We start from the raw sequence: 22544 nt of genomic DNA, 5'->3' as shown, positions 1-22544 counted from the left end.
TTTTTCTAAACGACATAGAGAGGCACATTTTTTAACATGTTAATAAATACTACTAATGAGCATTCTTGCGACAAGTCTCTTGAAATCAATAAGTATCATTAAGAGATAAATAAAACACTTCCACTAATTAAGCAGATGTTCAAATACAACATTCACATAGCATCTTCCAAAGAAAGTAGCAAAGGCAATCTCCCCTCTTCAAATGTCAGAAATTGATTCAATAAGAAATCGGCTCAACATCTAAAAAGTTCAAATCTAGCCATTATCTATGCCTATAACTATACAGAGAAGATTATCTGGTTTTTTTTTTTTCAGATAAACATGTCCTTTATTCTCTATAGTCCCATAAGTATTACTAAATATGCCTCATGTTATATTCAAGCTTTTTTAAAAAAATCACCTTTTCCTCTGCTAATTGAACAGATCTTTGGCATCTCCACCTTGGTGTCTCTGCTTCTACTTTATGCTCCTCATTTTGTTATCACAGAATCTTTTTAAAACACAATCCTACTGTGTCCCCAAGTCTACACTGCCTCCCCTTCGCCTCGTGCATGCGTTCATCACCTTTGCTGGTTTGCATGGGGCTCCCTCATTTGGTTCCTGTACTTACTCAAATTTATTTCTCAGTATTTCCCAACCTATAGGTTTTCCTTTGCCTCCTGCACTCTCATTGTACATCAGGAACAAGTCAAAAGCCGACAGGAGCCAGAAGTAGGTATAAGATTAAGCCAATGGGCATTGGGACCACGCTGCATCTTGACCGTGGTGGTAGGTACATGAGTGTATACATTTGTCAAACTCGTCACCTTGTACCTTTAAATGGCTGCATTTTACTTTACATAAATTAACTTTCTGTAAAGTTGATGGGGAGAAAAGTTAATAGGAGTCAGTAGCCTTGTCAACTGAAAACCGAGGGGCTATGCAGGCAGCAGATTGAAGCAGCTGCAGTTAAAGGGTACATGGCTTCTGAAAGCATGAGAGCCAAGCGGAGTCGGAACAGCATGGATGCGGGAACAGGAGGGAAGAGGTTCCAATTTAGCAGGCTGAGGTCAGTTTTCAGAGCAAAACCAAACGAAAAAAAAAAAAAAAAAAACAGACAAGATAATACAGGCAGGGAAGAGGAGCCCACATTCGAAATCTGGCATAAGCAAGCCCGCCTATACAAAAGGTCCAAGCGTCTGCTCTCCTACTCAGCCCTAGTACACTGTGCTCCTACCTCCAATGTCTCCAGCCACACAAACCTTGAATCTGTAGTGCATTTACTTCCTTCATAGTGTCCCCTCATCTTCTTTTCTTTGGGGCATTACTAAAATGTAATCCAGGACTGATTCGCTTTCTCCATGTAGTGGATTTCCTCAGAGTTCAAAGTTGGCAAGAAACTACAGTGATAAATAATTCCTCTCCCAGCAGATGTTGTTTCTGATTTTTTGGGGATCAGAGGGGAAAAAAAACATTGTGATTTTCCAATAAATCTGCTAAACACTGCAGTGAATTATGAACTTGAGCAGAGGATATATCATCCAAGAGGCCAAAACGCAATTGGCAAATATTTCTTATTTGAAAGTTATGGCTGATTTCAATTAATCAGGAAACTATTTTTTTCTTAGGCTTGGCATTTTTTCTCAATTAAAAGTCATGGAATTACAAAATTATATTTGGTAATTATAATTATTCATCTCATTTACTGTTATACTCAATTTTTAATGAAAATTCTGAGATTTTCATCTCTTTCAATACATTTTTCCTCAGTATTGTCATCTTTCCTCCTTGAAATAGCACCTACTTGACATGGCAAGAAAAAAAGTGAGATTTCCTTGGGTGTTTCTTTTTGTTTCCAATATTGGCTTTCTGGGCAATAAAATTTCTTGCCTTCACTGGTTATCTTTTCCATATAACAAACATCATACTTTTTTCAAGATAAAAGTCATAGCATCCAGTAGAAACAAAATGTTAATGTATAATTTTTAGATCTATGACAAAGACACATATAAGCAAATTTGAAGAGTTCTAGATGTAATGTGAAAGCTCAGAAATACTCTGTAGTACAATCAATATAAACAAGTGTAGACTATCTTTCTTTAGAGTATGATATATAGCTCTGATTTTATATTTATTTACATCATTATTGGATCAATTTCATAAGTTCTGGAAGGGCCTGGAACCTATTTGTTTTAACTCAATCTCCAATACTCAGCTCAGTATCTAGAACATGGGGGGCATGCAATAAATTGTATTGTATGCATGGAGAAAAAGTATCTCAAGTTATACAGAACAATCTTTTGGAAGAGGAAAGAGGAAACTTCCAGAAGTGATAGGTATACGTTCATTATTTTGAATGTGGTGATGGCTTTATAGATGCATACCTATGCCCAACCTTGTCAAATTCTATACTTTAAGCATATGCCCAACCTTGTCAAATTCTATACTTCAAGCAGATAAAGTTTACTGTATGTCAATTATACCTCAATAAAGTTGCTTTTTAAAATGTCAAAATCCATGACAATACCATGCTAAATGTATTATCCATAAAGTTCACAGTGTATATAACAATAATATTTTACAGAGGATCAACAGTACTGGAATGCTGTTTTTTAACTTTTGGGGAAAAAACAGCACTTCTGATTTGGTACTAATTTACAATTCCTGGCTACGATAGGAAAGAATCTTTTAAAGTAAAAATCTTACCATTTAATTAGTCTCTTATCAGTTTGAAGTAAGAGGTATGAATTTAAGATCTCAACACTAGGACTGTTTTCCCTTGAATGTTCATTTACTTTCTGAGTAAATATTCAGTAAGGTTTTTCCTAAAAGATTGTATGCTAACTGAGTGCTATTTTAAATATAATGAACGATAGTTTTTAAAATTTCTATTAAAAGTCCTTTCATATAATACAAATCCACATTTTAAAATTCTAGTTTCATTTAAACAAGAGTAGAGCATTTTCAATTACAGTTGAAGAAAAAAATCATTGTACTTTTTTGTTGGAAATTCCAAGTATATGAAGATGATAATAATGTTTAAAGACATTATAATTTTTAATTAAAACCCTGCTAAGGTGTTTGAAAAGAGAATGATGATACAGTCATGAGAAATGAATCACAGGCATAAGAGAAAGTATTGATTTTATCATTACGAATAAGAATAAGTGCCTGAATTATTCAATGACAACGGATTTAGAGCTTTTAGTTGAAATCGGTTTGTTTTTAAAATTTCATCACTTAATTTTGACAAAAGCCAAGATTTTTCTGATCTCAAATACTTCACAAGATTTTTCTGATCTCAAATACTTCACGGCAAATATGTTCTAAATTATTTCATGTAAATAATTCTGACAAAGTCCTATATTCCAGCACATATGTTTATGAAGGGCATAACTTATTATCTCTTCAAATAGAATGCTATCAATTCTTCTACTGATTTCTACTTTCCAATTTTAGGGAACCAGATCATTCACAGTTCACACAGTTTTCAGTTCATTCATTCATTCGTTCAACAAATATTTATTGATACTGTGCCATATGACAGACACAAATTGGAGTAAGACAAATGTAGCAAGACCGATTTCTCATGAACAGGTAGACCAGCAAATAAGAAAACTTCAGATAGAGATAAGTGCTAGGAGAAAGACAGAATAAGACAATATGGTGGTGGCTGGCACTGGGGGATGTGGGGCAATCTAAACTAGGTGGGGGGTGTGGAATAATCTGAGCCCAGAAGGAGGGGCAGAAGGAGATGAATCTGAAAAACAGGCAAGGAGAAAATCATAAAGGGTTTGAGTTTCATTCAAGTGCTATAGGAAGCCACTGAAGAGTCTTGAGAAATAACATAAACTGATTTCTGTTTTAAAATAATTACCATGCCTTCCAGAAGATGAAAGTGTGACAAAAATAAAAGCAGATCAGTTAGGAGGTATTATAGGTGAGAGATCATGGTGACATGTACAAGAGTGGCAAAGACAAAAGGAAGTGGATAGAATTAAGATATATTTTGGAAACAGAGCCTAAAGAATTTGCTGGTTTATTGGAGGGGTGTGCAGGTAAGGGATGGTGACAGAAAGAGCAATTAAGATGGGAAGACTTGGGAAACATGCCTTACAAATCTAATAATATAATACGTTAACCCCACACTATCTGTTGAATCATGTAACACCAACTAGGCATCAAAGGTAATAAGCATCTTTTCTTACAATAACCAGGTAGTTTTGCAATTTGATAGAAAGTTATGTCATATTTCAACTTCAATTTTAAACTAAAAGATGTAATTATCTACAATTTAACATTAATTTACCCAGTTATTTTGTGTACCTGCAGAAGAATTTAGAGTATAGTGGCCAGAACTACTCAGCATCTATATTTTATGGGAGTATGGAAATCAACTTTCCACACCTCAGTCCTAACTGGATGCAGGGTTTTCAGGCATGTCTCTACCTTCAGGCCACTAGTTCTCAAAGCATTTCTGGCTGTATTATAAATCAGTAAATTAGTGAGCATTCCTCTCTCACCTATACAACTACGAGTTCCTTACAAAGGAGGCCAAATTCTTAATCCTTGGTGGCCCCAAACAACAACCAACTCAGGCAACATCAGGTTAAGTGAAAACCCACCAAGGTAGGAATACCCTCTGACAGCTCTTTTTGAATTTCTGGACTTCGTAATTTTTGGGTTGACAATTCCAAAGACATTTTTTAAACATCTTTATTAAGCTCTAATTCACATAACATACAATTCACCCATTTAAAGTGTACAGATTTCCAAGGAGAAACTTTGTTGTAGTCAAATTGATCTCTCTGTTCCTCCCAAGGGTATATGCTTTTCTATCATTCCGTTTCCCTTAAACATTCACTAAACCATCACTGTTGAATATTTACTATATGCCAAGCATTCCTACCTGAAATAATGTCTCTTCATTTCTACAGCCTTAACCCTGACTTTAAGACCCAGTTCAATTATGTGATCGCCTCAGCTCTTGAACTCTCTCCTCTCAATGTCTGTAGGCTATTGGACATTAAGTATCAGCCATTTTGTTACATTGCTGGTTAACTTTCACATGTGCTTGTCTTTGTCACCTAGCACTCTGGCTTGGCACCTCACACGTTTTATGCATTTCATGTATATCTTGTGGAGGATGATAAAACCTGGTCCTTGGAGAAGCTGTCCTTGAATAACCCTCTTCCTTCTAAATCCACCAGCAGTATAGTCATAGGACCTGAAAGCTTTGAAATGATCTTGCTGACATCTGATTGTACTACAGATTCTGTGACAAGGTCATGTTGCTGGAACCAGAGCTCCCTGCCAGCCGTTGGCATATTGCACTTTGCTCAACAATGGAAGATGAAATTATCTGAGACGGCTTTGAAATCAAGCAGATGCAGATTAGTGCAATATTCTATGTCAATCGGGTTTCTGACCTAATAAAAATGTGTGTGATTTCTAGCAATCGGGAATGAGTGGTTTTTTCAGAAATGAGTTAGTTGGGATACTCTTACCATTATGGATAAAGTGATAGAATAATCTGGGAGACAACATACCATAAGCTACAGACTATAACCATGCAATGATCTCTGTATGAAAGGCAGTTCTCCTGTCCTGTATGAATGGCACACCTTGTCAGTTTTGCTGATGAATTGTTAATGGGACGGACACACACACACACACAGAGAAACATATAAAATGGATTGCTCTATGGAAAACAGAGGTAATGTGGAACTCCCTACAGTTAATTATTATTTGTAAATAAGCAGAACTGAGCTTCATTTGAGGGCTTGTTAGGAATTACAAAGGTGATTGTTCATAAATCGAATACTGGCATCTGCTGTTCACTGATTTTGAATAAAAACTGTCTCTGGCTTTATATAAAAATATACCTAAAATGTTAATCATAAAGGCACAGCATTATCTCTGGTTTCCGTTCACTAACTTTTTAAAGCTGTTTTTCTGTTGTTATTGTTGTTTTTACTGTCTCCACGTTGTACTCACCCTTCTAATTTCGTTCCAGACTCACGTTCATCAAGTGAGAGGATGCCTGCTTTATACAGGAGGTCCTGGACCTGGAAGAAATAAAAATGGCCAGTGATAACTGTCCTAACAAGACTGCATGCTCATTTCTTACTTTTAGAAGAACATACTTTTAAATCATGACCATCACTAGAACACAGTTGTCTTGAGAACTGCTCTACCCTTGCTGCTGTTCCATGAATACTGGAAATACATTTTCTTTGTTCTAATCCCAGCCTCTGAATCAGAGCCAAGTAGAGTGGGCTCTTCATAAATATGCATTGACGGCTGGGGGGCCGGAGGGGAGTGTTAATGTGGGGCAGGGCCCTGATTAGCAAATGTTACCTGCAGGAGGCAAAGGAAATACCACAAATGGAGATAATATGCTATTAGCAGATTTCATTTTTTTCTTGAGGCTTGGGAATAATCACTTATCTCTGTGGTCAAACCTCCTCAGATCTCTCCCTGCAGGATCTGAAAGCAGTTCACATAAAAGGCCTCCATGTAAGGCCTCTCTTCCACTGGGTGCCAGAGGAAGAGCACAAGACAAGGGAAGAAGCAAATTGCTTCTCGCTTAATTTATTCCTTTCTTGCCATTTCAGCAGCTCACCAGAATCTACATAAAACCTGACATCCTAACTGAATGATAAAATCAGCAATAATAATAACAAAATAACCGTACTTGTTTCCATAACTTGTTAGCATAGACCTCGGTATATAAAATAAAAGGTAATGAGATTACGATGATCTCTAGGATACGAAGGAAATTAAAATGTAACACATATTTACGGATTTTATATTAGGACACTTCCCCCCTTTTCAGGTAAAACTACTGCACCCAACTTCCTGCAGATTGGAGTAAAAACAAAAGCCCACAACAAACAAACAAAAGTGATTTTTTGAACCACCTGACCCAATAGTTGAATTTATTGCAATTCCTGAGCTTTGTCGGGCTGCAGAGCACGCACTGGCGGGACGCACCGGCCCACTCGCAGGCGGTCCAGACGCACCCAGGCACCAGTGGCAGCAGGAGCACGAGCTCCAGGGGGAAGCCTGGCCTCAGAGCCTGTTGCTCGTGGGCCAGGCGAGGGAACAAGTACAGCTCACGCGGCGGGGGTTGGTGGCCGCCCTGGAAGGCTAGAATTCCACCGGGAACCCGCGAACTCACGGTTACTTTGCATGGCCCGGGCTGGGATTTAACTCTTGACGTCCCAAGCCCTCTCGCCCCTCGCCTGCCCACTCAGACCCAACACCACTTTCCCGACCACGGGCAACTCCATTGTTATCACAAGACAGAGGGTAGCCGGAGGGGATACTCGGAGATGCAGGGGCCAAAGCATCCCTTCCTCTCTGGTCAAGACTTGGGAGTGTCAGAATGGTCTTGAGGAAGGACAGGTCGAGCCGAAGCTGCGAGGCGGAGCGAGGGCGCCCGCCGGGGAAGAGGAGTCTGGGAGCTGCCCACCCTGCCCCCTCAGGAATGGTACGGTCCGAAGCGGGGCGGGGAGGAGGAGGTGCTCCCGGGTCTCTCCCCGCCCCTCTCCTGACTTCGCCACCGCGCTGCCGCGGGAGCGAGTAAGCGCGCGCCCCGGCGACCCCTCCCCCGGCGCCTGCACCAGAGCTCCTCCCCTCGCCGAGCCGCCCCCTCCGCGGCTGCAGGGAGAGCTCGCCCAGCTCTGCGGACGCCGCCACCTTCGTAGCCTCTTCCTCCTGCTTCGGCGTGCGGGGGCCGTCCGGGGGCCGTCCGGCGGCTGCACTGCCCTGGGTGGGCGACGGGGCCCGCGCGGCCGCTGAGCGCTCGGCGCGGCGCAGCCAGGTCTCCAGCCTGCCCGGCGCCGTGACAGGTGCAGAGTCCCGGCTGAGGCTCCACCTGCGGCGGTCGCCGCGATGCCCACCATGCGGAGGACAGTGTCGGAAATCCGCTCCCGCGCGGAGGGTGAGTGGCCGCCGCAGCGCGGGGCTGTGCGCGGAGCGCGCACGGGGGTGGCTCGGGGCCAGCTTGGGGTCGGGCCGTGTGTGTTAGGGAAAAGATGCCCCGTCCCACCTCTTCCCCTCGGTAAGTCTGGCGGTTGCGCCTGGTCCCTGGCGGACCCTTCTCCCTGCGCCGCCTCCGGTGCACTCGCAGACCCCTTCCTAGCTCCGGATCCCCGGAATTGGTGTCCTCGGCCGGAGACCCAGGGCTTGCTCTACACCGCAGCGTGACCGTTCGGTTCCTGTCACCGAGCGCTCTCGTCCTGTTCACCCCTCCCCACTAGCGCACAAGCCTCGCCGTCTCCGTTGGCTTCTTCACCTTAGTGAACAGATCCCCAGCCCGCCGCCCCCGCCTCTGGCACCCACCTTTTTGCAGCCCCCACACCACAGCTCCCCAAGGAGCCGAGTATCTTTCCCAGATGCAGGATCCTTTGATCCACAGCCCCTTCCCTCTTACAGCGTGAGGAGCCTTAATTGGGGGTGAGTGCTCAGCGGGTTCTGTCAGTACAGTCTGTGCAATTCACCTTCCTGCAGTGGAATCTCACCCAGCTTCCATCTGAGATTTCGGTTTTTTCCCTTTTACCTGAGATCTTCGCTTTAGCCAGCTGAGCTGACTTTTAGCAAGGTGGAAGCAGTTTTCTTTGCTCCACCCTGGGCCAGCTGTTGAATGGCTACACCTTTCAGCACTGAGCAACAGATGTCCAAGGGGATAGCAAGTAAGCTTTAGGAGGGCCAAGGCACCCTCTTCAGCTTATCCGAGGAGCCCTCAGCATTCTTCCTGGCAAATGATGGTCACTCGGTAAATATTTCTTGATTTGATTTATGGCAAAGCCAAGACTGTACATATCTAGAGATTTGTTTTGTTTTTCTGTCCCATAAACCAGTACTTGAATCCTGCAAAGAGCGGAATAACATGTTTTTGAAAACTAGGCTATCTTGCCACCATCCCTGGTTCCCAATCCCCGCCCCCCATCCCTTAATGCGAGGCAGGTGGGAAAGTGGTTTTAAGAAAAAAGATATACCAGTTCGGAGAATAGGACTCCAGGACTTGCGACAGGCCATTTTATTCTTTTTCCTCCTTAGAGTCTTCATGTAAAAATATAGGAGCATTGAGTTCTAATATCTACGGTTTACTGATTACAGCGCGTAGGCAATACTAAATGAAACTGCTCTGAGTAGGTGTCTGCAAAAGAGTCACAACTCACCTGTGTCCTACACGAGAATTTAGTGCATACTTCTTGTTATTTGTACTGTAAGGAAAAAAGTTTATAAGACATTACAGTTTTAGATATAAGGCAAATAAATAAATGATAGTGTTATTTTTGAAAAGTGCACAGTAAAAAATACATTCTTTTTTGTCTTATACCTCTGAGTGAAATGGATGACTATTCCTAATCACTACCTGAGAAGGCCATACAGGTGATGAAAATATAGTGGTAATAATTGGGATTGTTTTTTCAAATAGCAGCCATTGATGATTCATATATTGTAAGAAATGAGGAAAAGAGGAAAGACCAGAAAACAATGCAAAGCCTGTGGCATATGAGAGAATTTTATTAGCATTAAAAGGCTATAGTATTGTTTTTGATTGTCCAGTTTTTTTCAAAGCATTCTCTCAAAGATTGCCTTGTGGAATCTTACGACACTCCTGGAGGTAAGTAAAGGTGGTCTCATCTGATAGTTGAAGGAGCTGTGGCCCAAGTGGTTGAGGTACTTGCCCAAGGTCAAGTAGCTTGTTCAGTGACACATTTGAATGTAGAGCTCTGGGAAAGTAAGGACTGTTTTTTATTTAATCTTTGTATTCCCTGTGCATCCAGCACGGTGTCAGGGGCATAGTGGAGCTTGGGGAATGACCCTTCCCTCGCATATTGGTTGGTTTCAGTTTATTACGTGCTCTCTATTTTGCTCAGGACTATGGTGAGGACAACATAAATAATGACTCTGTGGCCTGGAGATGTGGCTCACTGCCCACCCTGCCCACACTTTTCTTTCCTAAGGAATATTCTCTTTTGACAGCTCCTGCTGCCTAAAGGGCCTTGCTCTGAACTGCAACCCCTTTGGCTCGGCTGATTGGACTAGGATGGGCTCATGACTCAGGGGCAGACAGTCCATAGGTGGTGCAGACACTTGTAACCTCATCTTTCTTGTGGGAAGAGTTAAGCTTAGAGACGTAGGGTGAAAATTGAAGCAGAAGGGGGCAGAGGTGAATAGGCTAGTAGAGGAGAGAATGGCCAGCTTTAATGGGTCGTGTGAATTCTGCTGACGTGAGGAAGCAACAACTATGGTGAACACAGAAATATAGGGGAGAGAATGGATTAGATGGAGAGAATGAGGCAGAGACATAGATGCTGAGAAGGTGTAGCCCAACCTTGGAAACCCCCCCTCCCTGAGTTTTAGTCCCTGTTCCCAAGTACTGTTAGAATAAGCTCTTTTTTCCCTTGAGGTGACTTGAATGGGTTTTTGTTCCCTGCAACCAAATTGGTCAGATGCATGGCTGTCCTGTGTGCAAGTTTTTTACATCCAAATTGGGGCTAAAGAACTTACATGAAATAATGAATAAATAGTCTAAGAGAGGATGTTATCAATAGATGATAACATCAATAGATGTTATCAATTGTGGTTGCTATGGGTGACATACGTCCCATTGGAGGTCAGGACATACAGTGTGAAGCCTGCTCAGCGAACACTTCATTGAGAAATAATTTGGGATGAGTGTTTCCCAAACTTTAAGTGCACACAAATCATCTGAGGATCTTGTTAGGTATAGATTCTAGATCAATAGGTCTGGGGTGGGGCTGCCTGTTGCATTTCTGACAAAGTCACAGATAATGCTGGATGGCTCTGGCCTTCAGGTCTGAGTAGCAGGAATCCAAAGGATATTGCCTTTTTTGGTTTTTTTTCCATAGTTGGGAGGGTGTTGAACATAGAGAGTAATCAATTGAAAAAATGGTGAATGTCAACAAGGCTTATTTGAAAGATCCTAAGGAAACTGGCCAGGAGCAGAGGAAACTTGGAAGGAGTAGGATATAAATTTGGATAGGTAAATTCCTGCAAATTACAGGGCATTTCAAATGCCAAGATGAGTCATTTGGATATAGAATCAAGTATTTGAAGATCTTAGAGTTTGTCTAATCCATTTCTCATTCAAGCGTGGTGCCAGTGCATAGTATCTAACAGGGCCAGTTAGGAGCCAAATCATTATAGGGTAATGACATCCTTAAAGAAGTGTCTTAGAAAGATACATCTGGAAGCATGTTGGGTGGTTTGAACAGAATGGCACTGATAGACTCTGTGATTTAAAAAAAAGGGGGGGGGGGGCGGGGAGAAAAGGCCAGGAGTAGTTTTAGAGCAGAGCAGTGAGAATGGGAAGGGAGGAATCAGAAACTATTTCTAAGTAAAACATAAACTCAGTTCAGCAGATATCTGTTGAGCTCCTACAAGTACTGTTCCTGGTACTTGGGATACATCAGTGAACGAAATAGAAAAAGCCCTGTTCTGCAGGTGCTTACATTTTAGTGAGACAAGAAACCAAACACAACACATTAACAAATTGTAGAATTTGTTATGTAGTAAGTACCATACTATAACAAGAAGGTAATATGCTAAGGTTGGTGGATGGATTGCAATTTTAAATAGGTTGGTTAGGTTGGCCTTCACTGAAAAGCTGACATGGAGGAAGTGAAGGAGTTAGCCCTGTGAGGATCTAGGGAAAGAGCATTCCAGGCAGAGGAAACAGTCACAGCAAAGTCCCCCAAGGCAAGAGAGTCAGGAGGGTTAAAGGAATAGTGTAGGGGAGAACAGTAGGAAAGGAGGTCACAAAGGTCACACCATAGGACATAGCAATATAGGGCAGGAGAAAATGGATTAAAATGAAAGGAGGTTCTCAAGCAGTAATTCTGAATTTTAATGTGTACAAGAACTCTGGTATCTCATTAAAACTGTAATTTCTTGGGTTGCTCATGAAGATTTTCTTCAGTTAGGACTGGGAATCTACATTCTTAATGAGCTTGCTAGGATGTGCTGGTGTAGGTGAAACACATTTTGAGGAACTGTGCTTTAGTCTTAAAACTGATTGGGAAAATCTATTAAAAGATAAGGAAATTGGGATGGAGGGTCAATAGAATCAGAAGTAAGAATTGTGGGAGTTCCAAAGGGACATGTTTTGAATTGGATATTAGAATTGAGGTTAGATGTGGGCAAAATCAAAGGGGACTCTTGAGTTCAGAGGTAATAGTTGAAACCCTGATAGTAGTTATGTTTTCCAGAAAGCAAAATGGGATAAAGTAAAAAGCTAAGAATTCTGAATTTCTTCATTTTTACCCCAGCTAAATCAAACAGGTCTCTCAGTACAACAGTAGGAGTGCTAAAAACAGGGACTGAAATTATGGTGGTTTACACAAAATTTTTTCACATGGTAAAACTACTATGGCGGTAGGCCATCCAGGTCAGCTATGCTCAATTCATGAAGTCGGAAGGGACATTGTCTCCATGCCTTTCTGCTTCACCATCTTCCATGAAGTCATAACATGGTTGCTGGTGTTCCAGCCATCATGGAAAAGTTCCAGGTAGGAAAAAAAACACAGAAAGATGAGAGACCAAAGGGTTTTCCCAGAAGTACCACACAAAGACTTATCCTTATTTTACTTTGGCTTCCATCTGCAAGGGAGCTGTGAAATGGAGTCTTCTAGCTGGCACATTACTCAGTGTTTTATTACTAAAGGAAAAAGGAAGAATGGCTGGTGGGTGGGCAGCTAACAGACACAATCACCATCAGGTATTCAGATTGTTAAAGGCCCTTGCTTGCAATAAAGGAATGTTCTAGAGCTCATAATTTACAAAATAATCATGAAATTGTTCAAAACTAAGGAAATTACACATATCCAGAAGTTTGCATTTTCTTCTGCTGAATATTATAATGCTAAAATGTAAGACATTCATTTGTGTAAAACACGTGCTAAGTAATAAATTTAGTTGTTTTAGGCATTGTTTTTCTAAACTAGTTTGTATAAATGACAACTTTAAAATGTTTGTCATTTTACAGAATATTTTATTTACTTAAAAGATAACAAAAGGATCATTCAAGTAGTTTCTGTAAAGATTGTTAAAGGGAAATTTGGGGGAGGCAGTTTCATTTGTCCAGGTAAAAGATGACTAAGATTATTTGTTCCTTTAACAAGCATGTATCATCCACCTGCTGTGTGCCAGTTAATTGGGCGATGGGACAAAAAGGTATGAATGAAGGAGATCCCAAAGGAAATCTGGAGAAGGGTTAAAGATTTATAACTGACCTGGCATTGTGAGAGAGAGGGTCTTTGCATAATTAATATTCGAGAATCCCCAACACATGTCATTTTGCTTAGTGTAATTCTGGAGATATTAAGTGTGGCAGAACCAAATTGTTTTAGGGTTTTCTAATCTATAGCCTGTCATTCACGTTTTCATTGTATTATTTCAAAAACAATGAGAATTGAATCATGAGTCTACTTTACAACCATAGGAAAGTTTGCATGATCAGAAGTTGGTGAAATGTTTGCTGCCTGGGTTTCTATTCACAGAGTTTCATTAGAATGTAAATGTTCTTTTTTTTTTTTTTATTTTTTAAAAGATTTTATTTATTTATTCGACAGAGAGAGACAGCCAGCGAGAGAGGGAACACAAGCAGGGGGAGTGGGAGAGGAAGAAGCAGGCTCATAGCGGAAGAGCCTGATGTGGGGACTCGATCCGGTAACACCGGGATCACGCCCTGAGCCGAAGGCAGACGATTAACCGCTGTGCCACCCAGGCGCCCCAGAATGTAAATGTTCTAAAGGCAACAGTTTCATTCTTCATTACTAGCTGGAGCCCACATCTTTCAAAGCTATTATTCTGTGGATTGTAAACTGCCTAAACTAAAGGCAGGGATTTTTGTCTGTTTTGTTTATTGATACGTGGCTCCCCCTGAGAACATTGCCTGGAATGTAGTAGAAGCTCCGATACTCTTGGATGAATAAATGAATCTTGTGATCTAGAGGTAAGATGATCTAGAGATGCCTTACAGTCAGACCTACAAGACACCCTCCTCCCGGAACCTGAGCACCACAATGGGAGCAATTTACAAAAACAAAAAACAGTGTGAATGGTGTGAACTGTTTTCTGCTGTACACCGAGCCCACTTACAGCTTTGCCTGACATAGTGGCCTTCCATGTTTGTCGGATGAATGGATACCTCTGAACTTTGTTTTTAATGGAAGAGCTTAACGTTGTTCTCTTGGTTGTACAAGTGTAACACTTGCTCATTGGAAAAAACGCATACTGCAAAAGGTGTCAAGAAGACAGTAAAAATCACCCCAAACTATGCCATCCAAATATAACTACTGTTACCATTTTAGCATATATCCCTTCCAACTATTTTCCAGAAGAGGAGAGATAAGTTTATTAAGAGAAACGAGATCATACTCTACATAATTTTTAATCTTTTTCCCCCCACTTAGTATTTCATGGGAGTCCTTGGGTATCAAATACAGACTTTTGTAAACTGCGTGAAGGATAGAATTTTTGCCTGCTGTCACTGTTTATATCCTCTGCCTAGAACTGAGCCTGGAACTTAGTATGGGCTCAATACTATTTGTTGAATACATAGATCATTAATTTTCTGAAAGCTTAGCATTTTTATATTTACTGAGGACTCTTCTTTGACATTTAGGGCATTTAGATCATTCCAAGGTTTTTATTTTATTTTATTTTAAAGATTCTATTTATTTATTTGACAGAGACACAGCCAGTGAGAGAGGGAACACAAGCAGGGGGCATGGGAGAGGAAGAAACAGGCTCCCAGCGGAACAGGGAGCCCAGTACAGGGCTCGATCCCAGGACCCCTGGGATCACGCCCCGGGCCGAAGGCAGACGCTTAACGACTGAGCCACCCAGGCGCCCCCATTCCAAGGTTTTTAAAAATGATTCTTGGATAAGCATTTTTAGACATATCTGTATACTTTTCTGATTATTTTGTTATGAAAAGCCCCTCGAAAAGAGATTTCTGGATCTAAAGTATGTACATTTTAAATGACTGTTGATACATATTTCAAAATTGCTTGAAAGACTATACCAGTTTATACACCCACTGAAAGTGAACAGGAGTGCCTATTTCTCTCTCTCTTCTCCAACATTGGGTTGCCACCTTTTTCATCCTTTTGAATATACAGTGCAAAAAATGAATCTTTAAGTTCACATTGCTTTTAGTTATTAGGTTGAATATATTTTGGTAAGTTTAGTGATTTTTAATTTTTGCTGAATTATTTATTCATGTTCCTTTATGAAGTTTGTTTTGTATTGAATTTTAAGACCTTCTCGTATGCTAAAGACACTATTCTCTGTTTATAGTTTACCTTTTAACTTCTTTATAGTATTTTCTGGTGTGTACGCTAATTTCATAAACGTTTTTTAAATTAAATTTTTTTGAAGTATAGTTGACACACAACGAATGTTAAATTAGTTTCAGGTATACATCACGGTGGTTCAACTTCTCTATATATTATGCTCTGCTCACCACAAGCGTAGCTACCATCTGTCACCATACAATTCCGATACAACAAAATTGACTATATTCCCTATGTTGTACCTTTCATCCTTGTGATTTTTTTTATTCCATAACTGGAAGCCTGAATCTCCCACTCTCCTTCACCCATTTTGCCCATCTCCCACTGAGAGCTCCCCCCATCCCCTCTGACAACCATCAGTTTGTTCTCTGTATCTGTGAGTCTGTTTCTGTTTTTTGTTTCTTTGTTCATTGTTTATCAGATTCCACATGTAAGTGAAATCATGTTGTCTTTCTTTGTCTGACTTTTTTCACTTAGCATAATATCCTCAGGTTCATCCATATTGTCTCAAATAGAAAGATCTGGTCCTTCTTTATGGCTGAGTAATATCCAGTGTGTGTGTGTGCGCACATGCATGCTTGTCACATCTTCTTTATCCATTAATCTTTCAGTGGTTTCTTGGGTTGCTTCCATGTCTTGGCTATTGTAAATAATGCTGCAATAAACATAGGGGTGCATATATATTTCAAATTTTTCTTTGGGTAAATACCCAGTGGTCGTATTACTGGGTCACATGGTATTTCTGTTTTTAACGTTTTGAGAAAACCATATTTTTTTCTGCAGTGGCTACACCAATTTACATTCTCTTTAATAGTGCATGAGGGTCCCTTTTTCTTCACATCCTCACCAATACTTATTATCTCACCAACACTTATTTTCTCAATAATAGCCATTTTGACAGGCATAAAGTGATATCTCATCATGATTTGATTTGCATTTTCCTGATGATTATGATTTTGAGCTATTCTCATTGTGTCTCTCGGTCTTCTGTAGGTCTTCTTTGGAAAAATGGCTATTCAGGTCCTCTGCCCATTTTTAATCAGATTATTTGTTTTCTTGGTATTGAATTGTGTAAGTTCTTTATATATGTTGGATATTAACCCCAGTCGGATATATCATTTCCAAATATCTTCTCCCATTCACTAGGTTTCCTTTTCATTTTGTTGATGGTTTCCTTCACTGTACAAATCTTTTTATTCTGGTGTGATCCCAATAGTTTATTTTTGCTTTTGTTTCTCTTGCCTCAGAGACATACCTAGAAAAATGTTACTAAGACTCATGTCCAGGAGATTACTGCCTGTGTTTTCTTTAAGGAGTTTTAATGTTTCCTATCTCACCTATTTATTGTTGCAAATCCATTTTTAGTTTATTTTTGTGTCTGATGTAAGAAAGTGGTCTAGTTTCATTCTTTTCCATCTAGCTATCTGGTTCTCCCAGCACCATGTATTGAAAAGACTGTCTTTTCCCCATTTATATTCTTGACTCCTATGTTGTAGATTAATTGACCATATAAGCACGGGCTTATTTCTAGGTTCTCTACCCTGTTCCATTGATCTATGTTATTTTTGTGCCAGTGCCATAATGTTTTGATTACTATATCTTTGTAATGTGGCTTGAAATCTAGGATTGTGATACCTCCTGCTTTGTTCTTCTTTCTCAAGATTACTTTGCCTATTTGGGGTCCTTTGTGGTTCCATACAAATTTTAGGATTCTTGTTCTAGTTCTATGAAAAATGCCGTTGGTATTTTGATAGGCATTGTGTTGAATCTGTAGATTGCTTTGGGTAGTATGGATATTTTAACAGTATTCTTCCCATCCATGGCACAGTATATCTTTCCATTTGTGTCATCTTCAATTTCTTTTATCAATGCTTTAGTTTTCAGAGTACAGGTCTTTTGCTTCCTTGATTAAGCTTATTTCTAGGTATTTTGGGGGGAGGGTACATTGTAAATAGAACTGTTTTAATTTCTCTTTCTGCTACTTTGTTATTAGTGTATAGAAATACAACAGATTTCTGTGTATTTTGTATCCTACAATCCTACAACTTTACTCACTTCATTTATTCTAGTAGTTTCTTGATGAAGACTTTAGGGTTTACTATATGTACATATATACACACACACATATATAGTGTGTGTACATATATACTGTGTGTGTGTATATATGTATATATAAATATATATATATATATCTATATATAATATATATATTAGTATCATGTAATTTACGAATAGTTTTACTTCTTCCTTGCCAATTTGGATGCTTTTTATTTCTTCTGTGATTGCCATAGTCAGGACTTCTAGTATTATATTGAGTAAAAGTGACAATAGTGGACATACTGGTCTTGTTCCTGATCTTAGAGGAAAAGCCTTCAGCTTTTCCACATTGAGTATGATCTTAGCTGTGGGTTTGTCATAAATGGCTTTTGTTATGTTAAGGTATGTTCCTTCTAAACCCTCTTTGTTAAGAGTTTTTATCACCAGTGGATGTTGAATTTTGTCAGATGCTTTTTCTGCATCTATTGAGATGATGATATGGGTTTTATCCTTTATTTTGTTAATGTGATGCATCTTGTTGACTGATTTATGGATATTGAACCATTTTTGCATGCCTGGGATAAATATCACTTGATCACGGCAAATGATTCTTTTAATGTATTGTTGAATGTGGTTTGTGAAAATTTTGTTGAGGATTTTTGAATCTATGTCATCAGGAATATTTGCCTGCAGTTTTCATTTTTTGTAGTGTCTTTGGTTTGGATGTAAAGGTAATGCTGGCCTTGTAGAATGAATTTGGAAGCTTTCCTTTCTCCTATTTTTTTTTTTTTTTTTTGAATAGTTTGAGAATAGGTGTTAACTCTTCTTTAAATGTTTGGTAGAATTCACCTGTGAATTCTTTAGGTCCTAGATTTTTGCTTGTCGAGAGATTTTTGATTACCAATTCAATTTCATTATTAGTAATAAGTCTGTTCAGATTTTCTTTTTCTTCCTGATTCAGTTTTGGAAGGTTATATGTTTTTAGGAATTTATCCATTTCCTCTAAATTGTCCAATTTGTTGGCATATAACTTTTTGTAGTAGTCTCTTATTCTTTGTATTTCGGTGATGTTGGTTATTTTCTTTCATTTCGGCTTTTATTTGAGTCCTCTCTTGATAAGTCTGGCTAAAGGTTTATCAATTTTACCTTTTCAAAGAAACACCTCTTGGTTTCATTGAAATTAAAGACCAAAAATATAGAAAAAACTCATTTATTTCCACTCTGATTTTTATTATTTCCTTTCTTCTAACATTGGGCTTTACTTGTTCTTTTTCTAATTTTTTTAGATATAAAGTTAGATTGTTTATTTGAGATTTTTCTTGTTTCTTGAAATAAGCCTGTAACATTATAAACTTCCCTCTTACAACTACTTTTACTGAATTCCAAAGATTTGGAACTCTTGTGTTTTCATTTGTTTCCACGTATTTGTTTTTCTCTTTGATTTCTTCATTGATACATTGTTTATTTACGAGCATGTTATTTATCTTCCATGTATTTGCTTTTTTTTCCAATTTTTTTCTTACAATTGATTTCTAGTTTCATACTGTTGAATCAGAAAAGATGCTTGCTATGATTTCAGTGTTCTTAAGTTTATTGAGACTTGTTTTGTGGCCTAACATTTTTCCTGTCTTGGAGAATGTTCCATTTGCACTTCAAAAGAATGTATATTCTGTTTGTGAATGGAATGTTCTATATATTTCTGTTAAGTCCATCTAGTCTAATGTTAATTCAAAGCCATTGCTTCCTTATTGATTTTCTGTCTGGATGATCTATCCGTTGATGTAAATGGGCTGTTAAAGTCCCCTACTATTATTGTGTGACTGTCAATTTCTCCCTTTATGCCTGTCAATATTTGCTTTATATGTTTAGGTGTTCCTGTTTTGGGTACATAGGTACTTAAAATTGTTATATCCTCTAGTTTGATTGTTCCCTTTATCATCATGTATGCCTTTCTTTGTCTCGTTACCCTCATTTTAATGTCTGTTTTGTCTGACATAAGTATTGCTACCCTGACTTTTTTTTCTTCCATTTACATGGACTATCTTTCTTGTGCCTTCACTTCAGTCTGTATGTGTTTTAAGGCTGAAGTGAGTCTCTTGTGTGCAGAATATATATATATGTCTTATTTTTTTTTTATCCATTCCCTCACCCTTTTTCTTTTGATTGGAGCATATAGACTATTTACATTTAAAGTAATTATTGATAGATGTGTACTTATTGCCATTTTATTAATTGTTTTCTGGTTATCTTTGTAGTTTTTCTCTCTTCCTTTCTTTTGCTGTCTTCCCTTGTGCTTGATGACTTTCTTTAGTCTTAAGCTTGGCTTCCTTTCTCTTTGTGTGTGTGTGTGTGGATCTGTCGTAGGTTTTTGGTTTCTAGTTACCATGAGGTTCATATATAACATTCTAAGTATATAGCAGAGTATATTAAGTTGATGGTTACTTAAGTTTGAACATATTCTGAAAGAATCTCATTTTTACTACTGTCTCCACATTTTATGTATATGTTGTCATATTTTACATCTTTTTTATTTTGTGAGTTCCTTTACCTAATGTTTTAGATATTATTGATTTTACTACATTTGTCTTCTAACCTTCATTCTGGCCTTAAAAGGGTTTGCTTTACTACCTTTACTGTGTATTTGCTTTTACTTGCAAAATTTTTCCCTTTCATAATTTTCTTCAAATTATGGCCTTATTTTTCCACTTAAAGAAGTCCCTTTAGCATTTCTTTTAAGGCCAGTTTAGTGGTGATGAATTTTAACTTTTGTTTGTCTGGGAAACTCCTTATCTCTCCTTCAATTCTGAATGATAGATAACCTTGCTATGTAGAGTATTCTTGGTTGTAGGTTTTTTCCTATTAGTATTTTGAATATATCCTGCTAATGTCTTCTGACCTGCAAAGTTTCTTCTAAAAAAATCAGCTGATAGCCTTATGGGGTTTCCCTTTTACCTAACTAGTTGGCTGTCTTGCTGCTTTTAAGATTCTCTCTTCATGTTTAACCTTTGCCATTTTAATTATTATGTGTCTTGCTGTGGATCTCCTTGGGTTCATATTGTTTGGGGCCCTCTAAATTTCTTGGACCTAGATGTCTGTTTCCCCTCCTAGGTTTAGAGAAGTTTTCAGTTATTATTTCTTCATGTAAGTTTTCTGCCCTTTTCTCTCCTCCTTCTGAGACCCTTATAATGAAATATTAGCACACTTGATGGTGTCCCAGAGATCCCTTAACCTATCCTCATTTTTTAAAATCTTTTTTTCTTTTTGCTGTTTAGCTTGTGTACTTGCCATTACCCTGTCTTCCAGAGCACTGATCTGTTCTTCTGCATCCTCTAATCTACTCATGATTCTCTCTGGTGTATTTTTCATTTCAGTTATTGTATTCTTCAACTCTGATTGGTTCTTTTTATGTTTTCTCTCTCTATTGAAGTTCCGAGTTCATCCATTCTTCTCTCCATTCTGATGGGATCTTTACGACCATTACTTTGAACTCTTTATCAGGTAGCTTGCTTATCTCCTTTTCCCCCCCAAGATTTTATTTATTCATTTGACATACAGACCACAAGGAGGCAGAGTGGCAGGCAGAGGGAGAAGGAGAGAAGTAGGCTCCAGGGAGCCTGATGTGGGGCTCTCGATCCCAGGACCCCAGGATCATCACCCAAGCCGAAGGCAGACACAACCCACTGAGCCACCCACGCACCCCACTTATCTCCTTTTCATTTAATTCTTTTTCTAAGGTTTTGTCTTTTTCTTTCATTTGGAAAATATTTCTATCTCCTCATTTTGTTTGACTTTGTGTGTTTCTATGAATTAGAACAACTACTTCTCCTAAAGTTGAAGGAATGTCCTTGTGCAGGGATGTCCCCTGTGTAGACTTGGTGTGCCTGGTGGCTTTGTTGGCTGAGTGGAGCGATAGCAGGTGTGGGCTGGGCATCCTGGGGCATCCCATGCAGGTGTTGCTTTGCTGGGATAACTGGAGCTGAAGTGAGTATGGGTCAGGGTGGTCTAAGGGTTCTCTGTGCAGAGGGTGCCCTGTCAGGATGGCTGGAGCCCAAGGCAGGTATGCACAGGGAGGGCCCTGTGGGACAGCTATAGCAGAAGTGGGTGTGGGTTGAAGGGTCCTGCAGGGCTCCACATAGCTGGTGCCCTAGTGAGGAGTTGGAGCTGGAGCTGTGTGGGCCTGGAGTGTTCTGGGATGCTTTGCCCCTTTGTGCGTCCTTGGCAAGATGGCTGGAGTTGTACTGAGTGCTGTCCAGGGGTGTCCCAGGGTGTACCACATTGGGGCCCACTTTGGTGGGATGGCTGGGGCTGGTGTCAGCTAGGGGCCCAGGTTTACTGAGGCAACAGGCTAGTTAGGGTGCCCAAACCCTGCTTCTATCTGCCCTAAAAAGGTGAAGGGGGAACATAAACAGTGGCACTTGCCAGCCCCTCTGACTCTGGAGAGTACTGCACCACTCCCTTGTGGTTTAGCACATTTCTGGTGCTGGTTCCTTTATGTTCTAGTTGCTCTTTAAAACTGTGGCTGGAGGGTGTTAGGGGCCCATGCTCACTGAGAGAGCAAGCCAGCCAGGGTGCCCAGACCCCAATCTTGTCTATCCTATCAAGATGGAGGAGGAATATAAATAGGGCTGGTGGTTGCCAGCCCCACCGACCTAGAGAGAGTTACAGCAGACCCTCCCTCCCCCCACTGAGTGCTTGGTGAATCTCCTTGTTCTCTTAAACCGCAGCTTTTTTCTGTGCCCCAGGACGGTTGAATCTGCTTACAGTCCCTCAGTACTGCAGTTCGTCGTGTTGGAGGTGGGGGTTCCCAGTTGTTACACATCTCTGTCTCTCCTACAACCTTCTATATAGTTTCTCTATCTTTTGTTGTGCAGAAGCTATTCAGTCAATTTCTCAGTCCTTTAGGAGGAATCGTTCCATATGTAGGTGTAGTTCCAGTGTGTTCATGGAGGAAGTGAGTTCAGGGTCCTCCTACATTGCCATCTTGGACCCTTCTCTATATCCAAGTAAATTTTTTGATGTATAATCTTCCAGTTTTGTCATTAAAATTTCTGCTTTAATGTCATATTTCTCATTTCAAGGTAATGATAATTTTTCACTTACATTTTTCTTCTAGTGTTTCTAGGGTTCAGTTTAAACCTAGTTACATGGTCAATTCCTGTGGGGTCTGTTTTGTTGTGAGATGTGAGGTAG

General features: G+C 39.7%; 2 protein-coding genes across 9 annotated transcripts in view; one reads left to right on the top strand and one right to left on the bottom strand.

Moving 5' to 3' along the window:
- Positions 1 to 7291, bottom strand: part of GRXCR1 (glutaredoxin and cysteine rich domain containing 1) — a 296287-nt gene extending 288996 nt beyond the window's left edge. For 2 of the 6 annotated variants that reach the window (XR_008958377.1, XR_008958376.1), the window contains exons 1-2: positions 6903 to 7274; positions 5977 to 6047 (exon numbers count right to left, since the gene is read on the bottom strand). The gene's annotated coding sequence lies outside the window, so the exon portion shown is untranslated. Of the gene's footprint in view, positions 1 to 1106; positions 1420 to 5976; positions 6048 to 6902 lie in introns of those variants that run through there. The other 4 variants (XR_007187801.2, XR_007187798.2, XR_006410583.3 and 1 more) reach the window with 4 other exon arrangements.
- A 285-nt stretch (positions 7292 to 7576) lies between these two features.
- Positions 7577 to 22544, top strand: part of ATP8A1 (ATPase phospholipid transporting 8A1) — a 224981-nt gene continuing 210013 nt past the window's right edge. For all 3 annotated transcript variants that reach the window (XM_044387700.2, XM_026508812.4, XM_044387701.3), the window contains exon 1: positions 7577 to 7927. In XM_044387700.2, the coding sequence (XP_044243635.1) occupies positions 7879 to 7927 (49 nt within the window). In that variant the 5' untranslated portion in view covers positions 7577 to 7878. The remainder of the gene's footprint in view (positions 7928 to 22544) is intronic.

The sequence above is a fragment of the Ursus arctos genome, unplaced genomic scaffold, assembly GCF_023065955.2.
Source record: "Ursus arctos isolate Adak ecotype North America unplaced genomic scaffold, UrsArc2.0 scaffold_9, whole genome shotgun sequence".
NCBI classification, from domain to species: Eukaryota; Metazoa; Chordata; class Mammalia; order Carnivora; family Ursidae; genus Ursus; species Ursus arctos.
The sequence above is the reverse complement of the archived record's forward strand: the minus strand, read 5'-3'. Positions and strand labels throughout refer to the sequence as shown.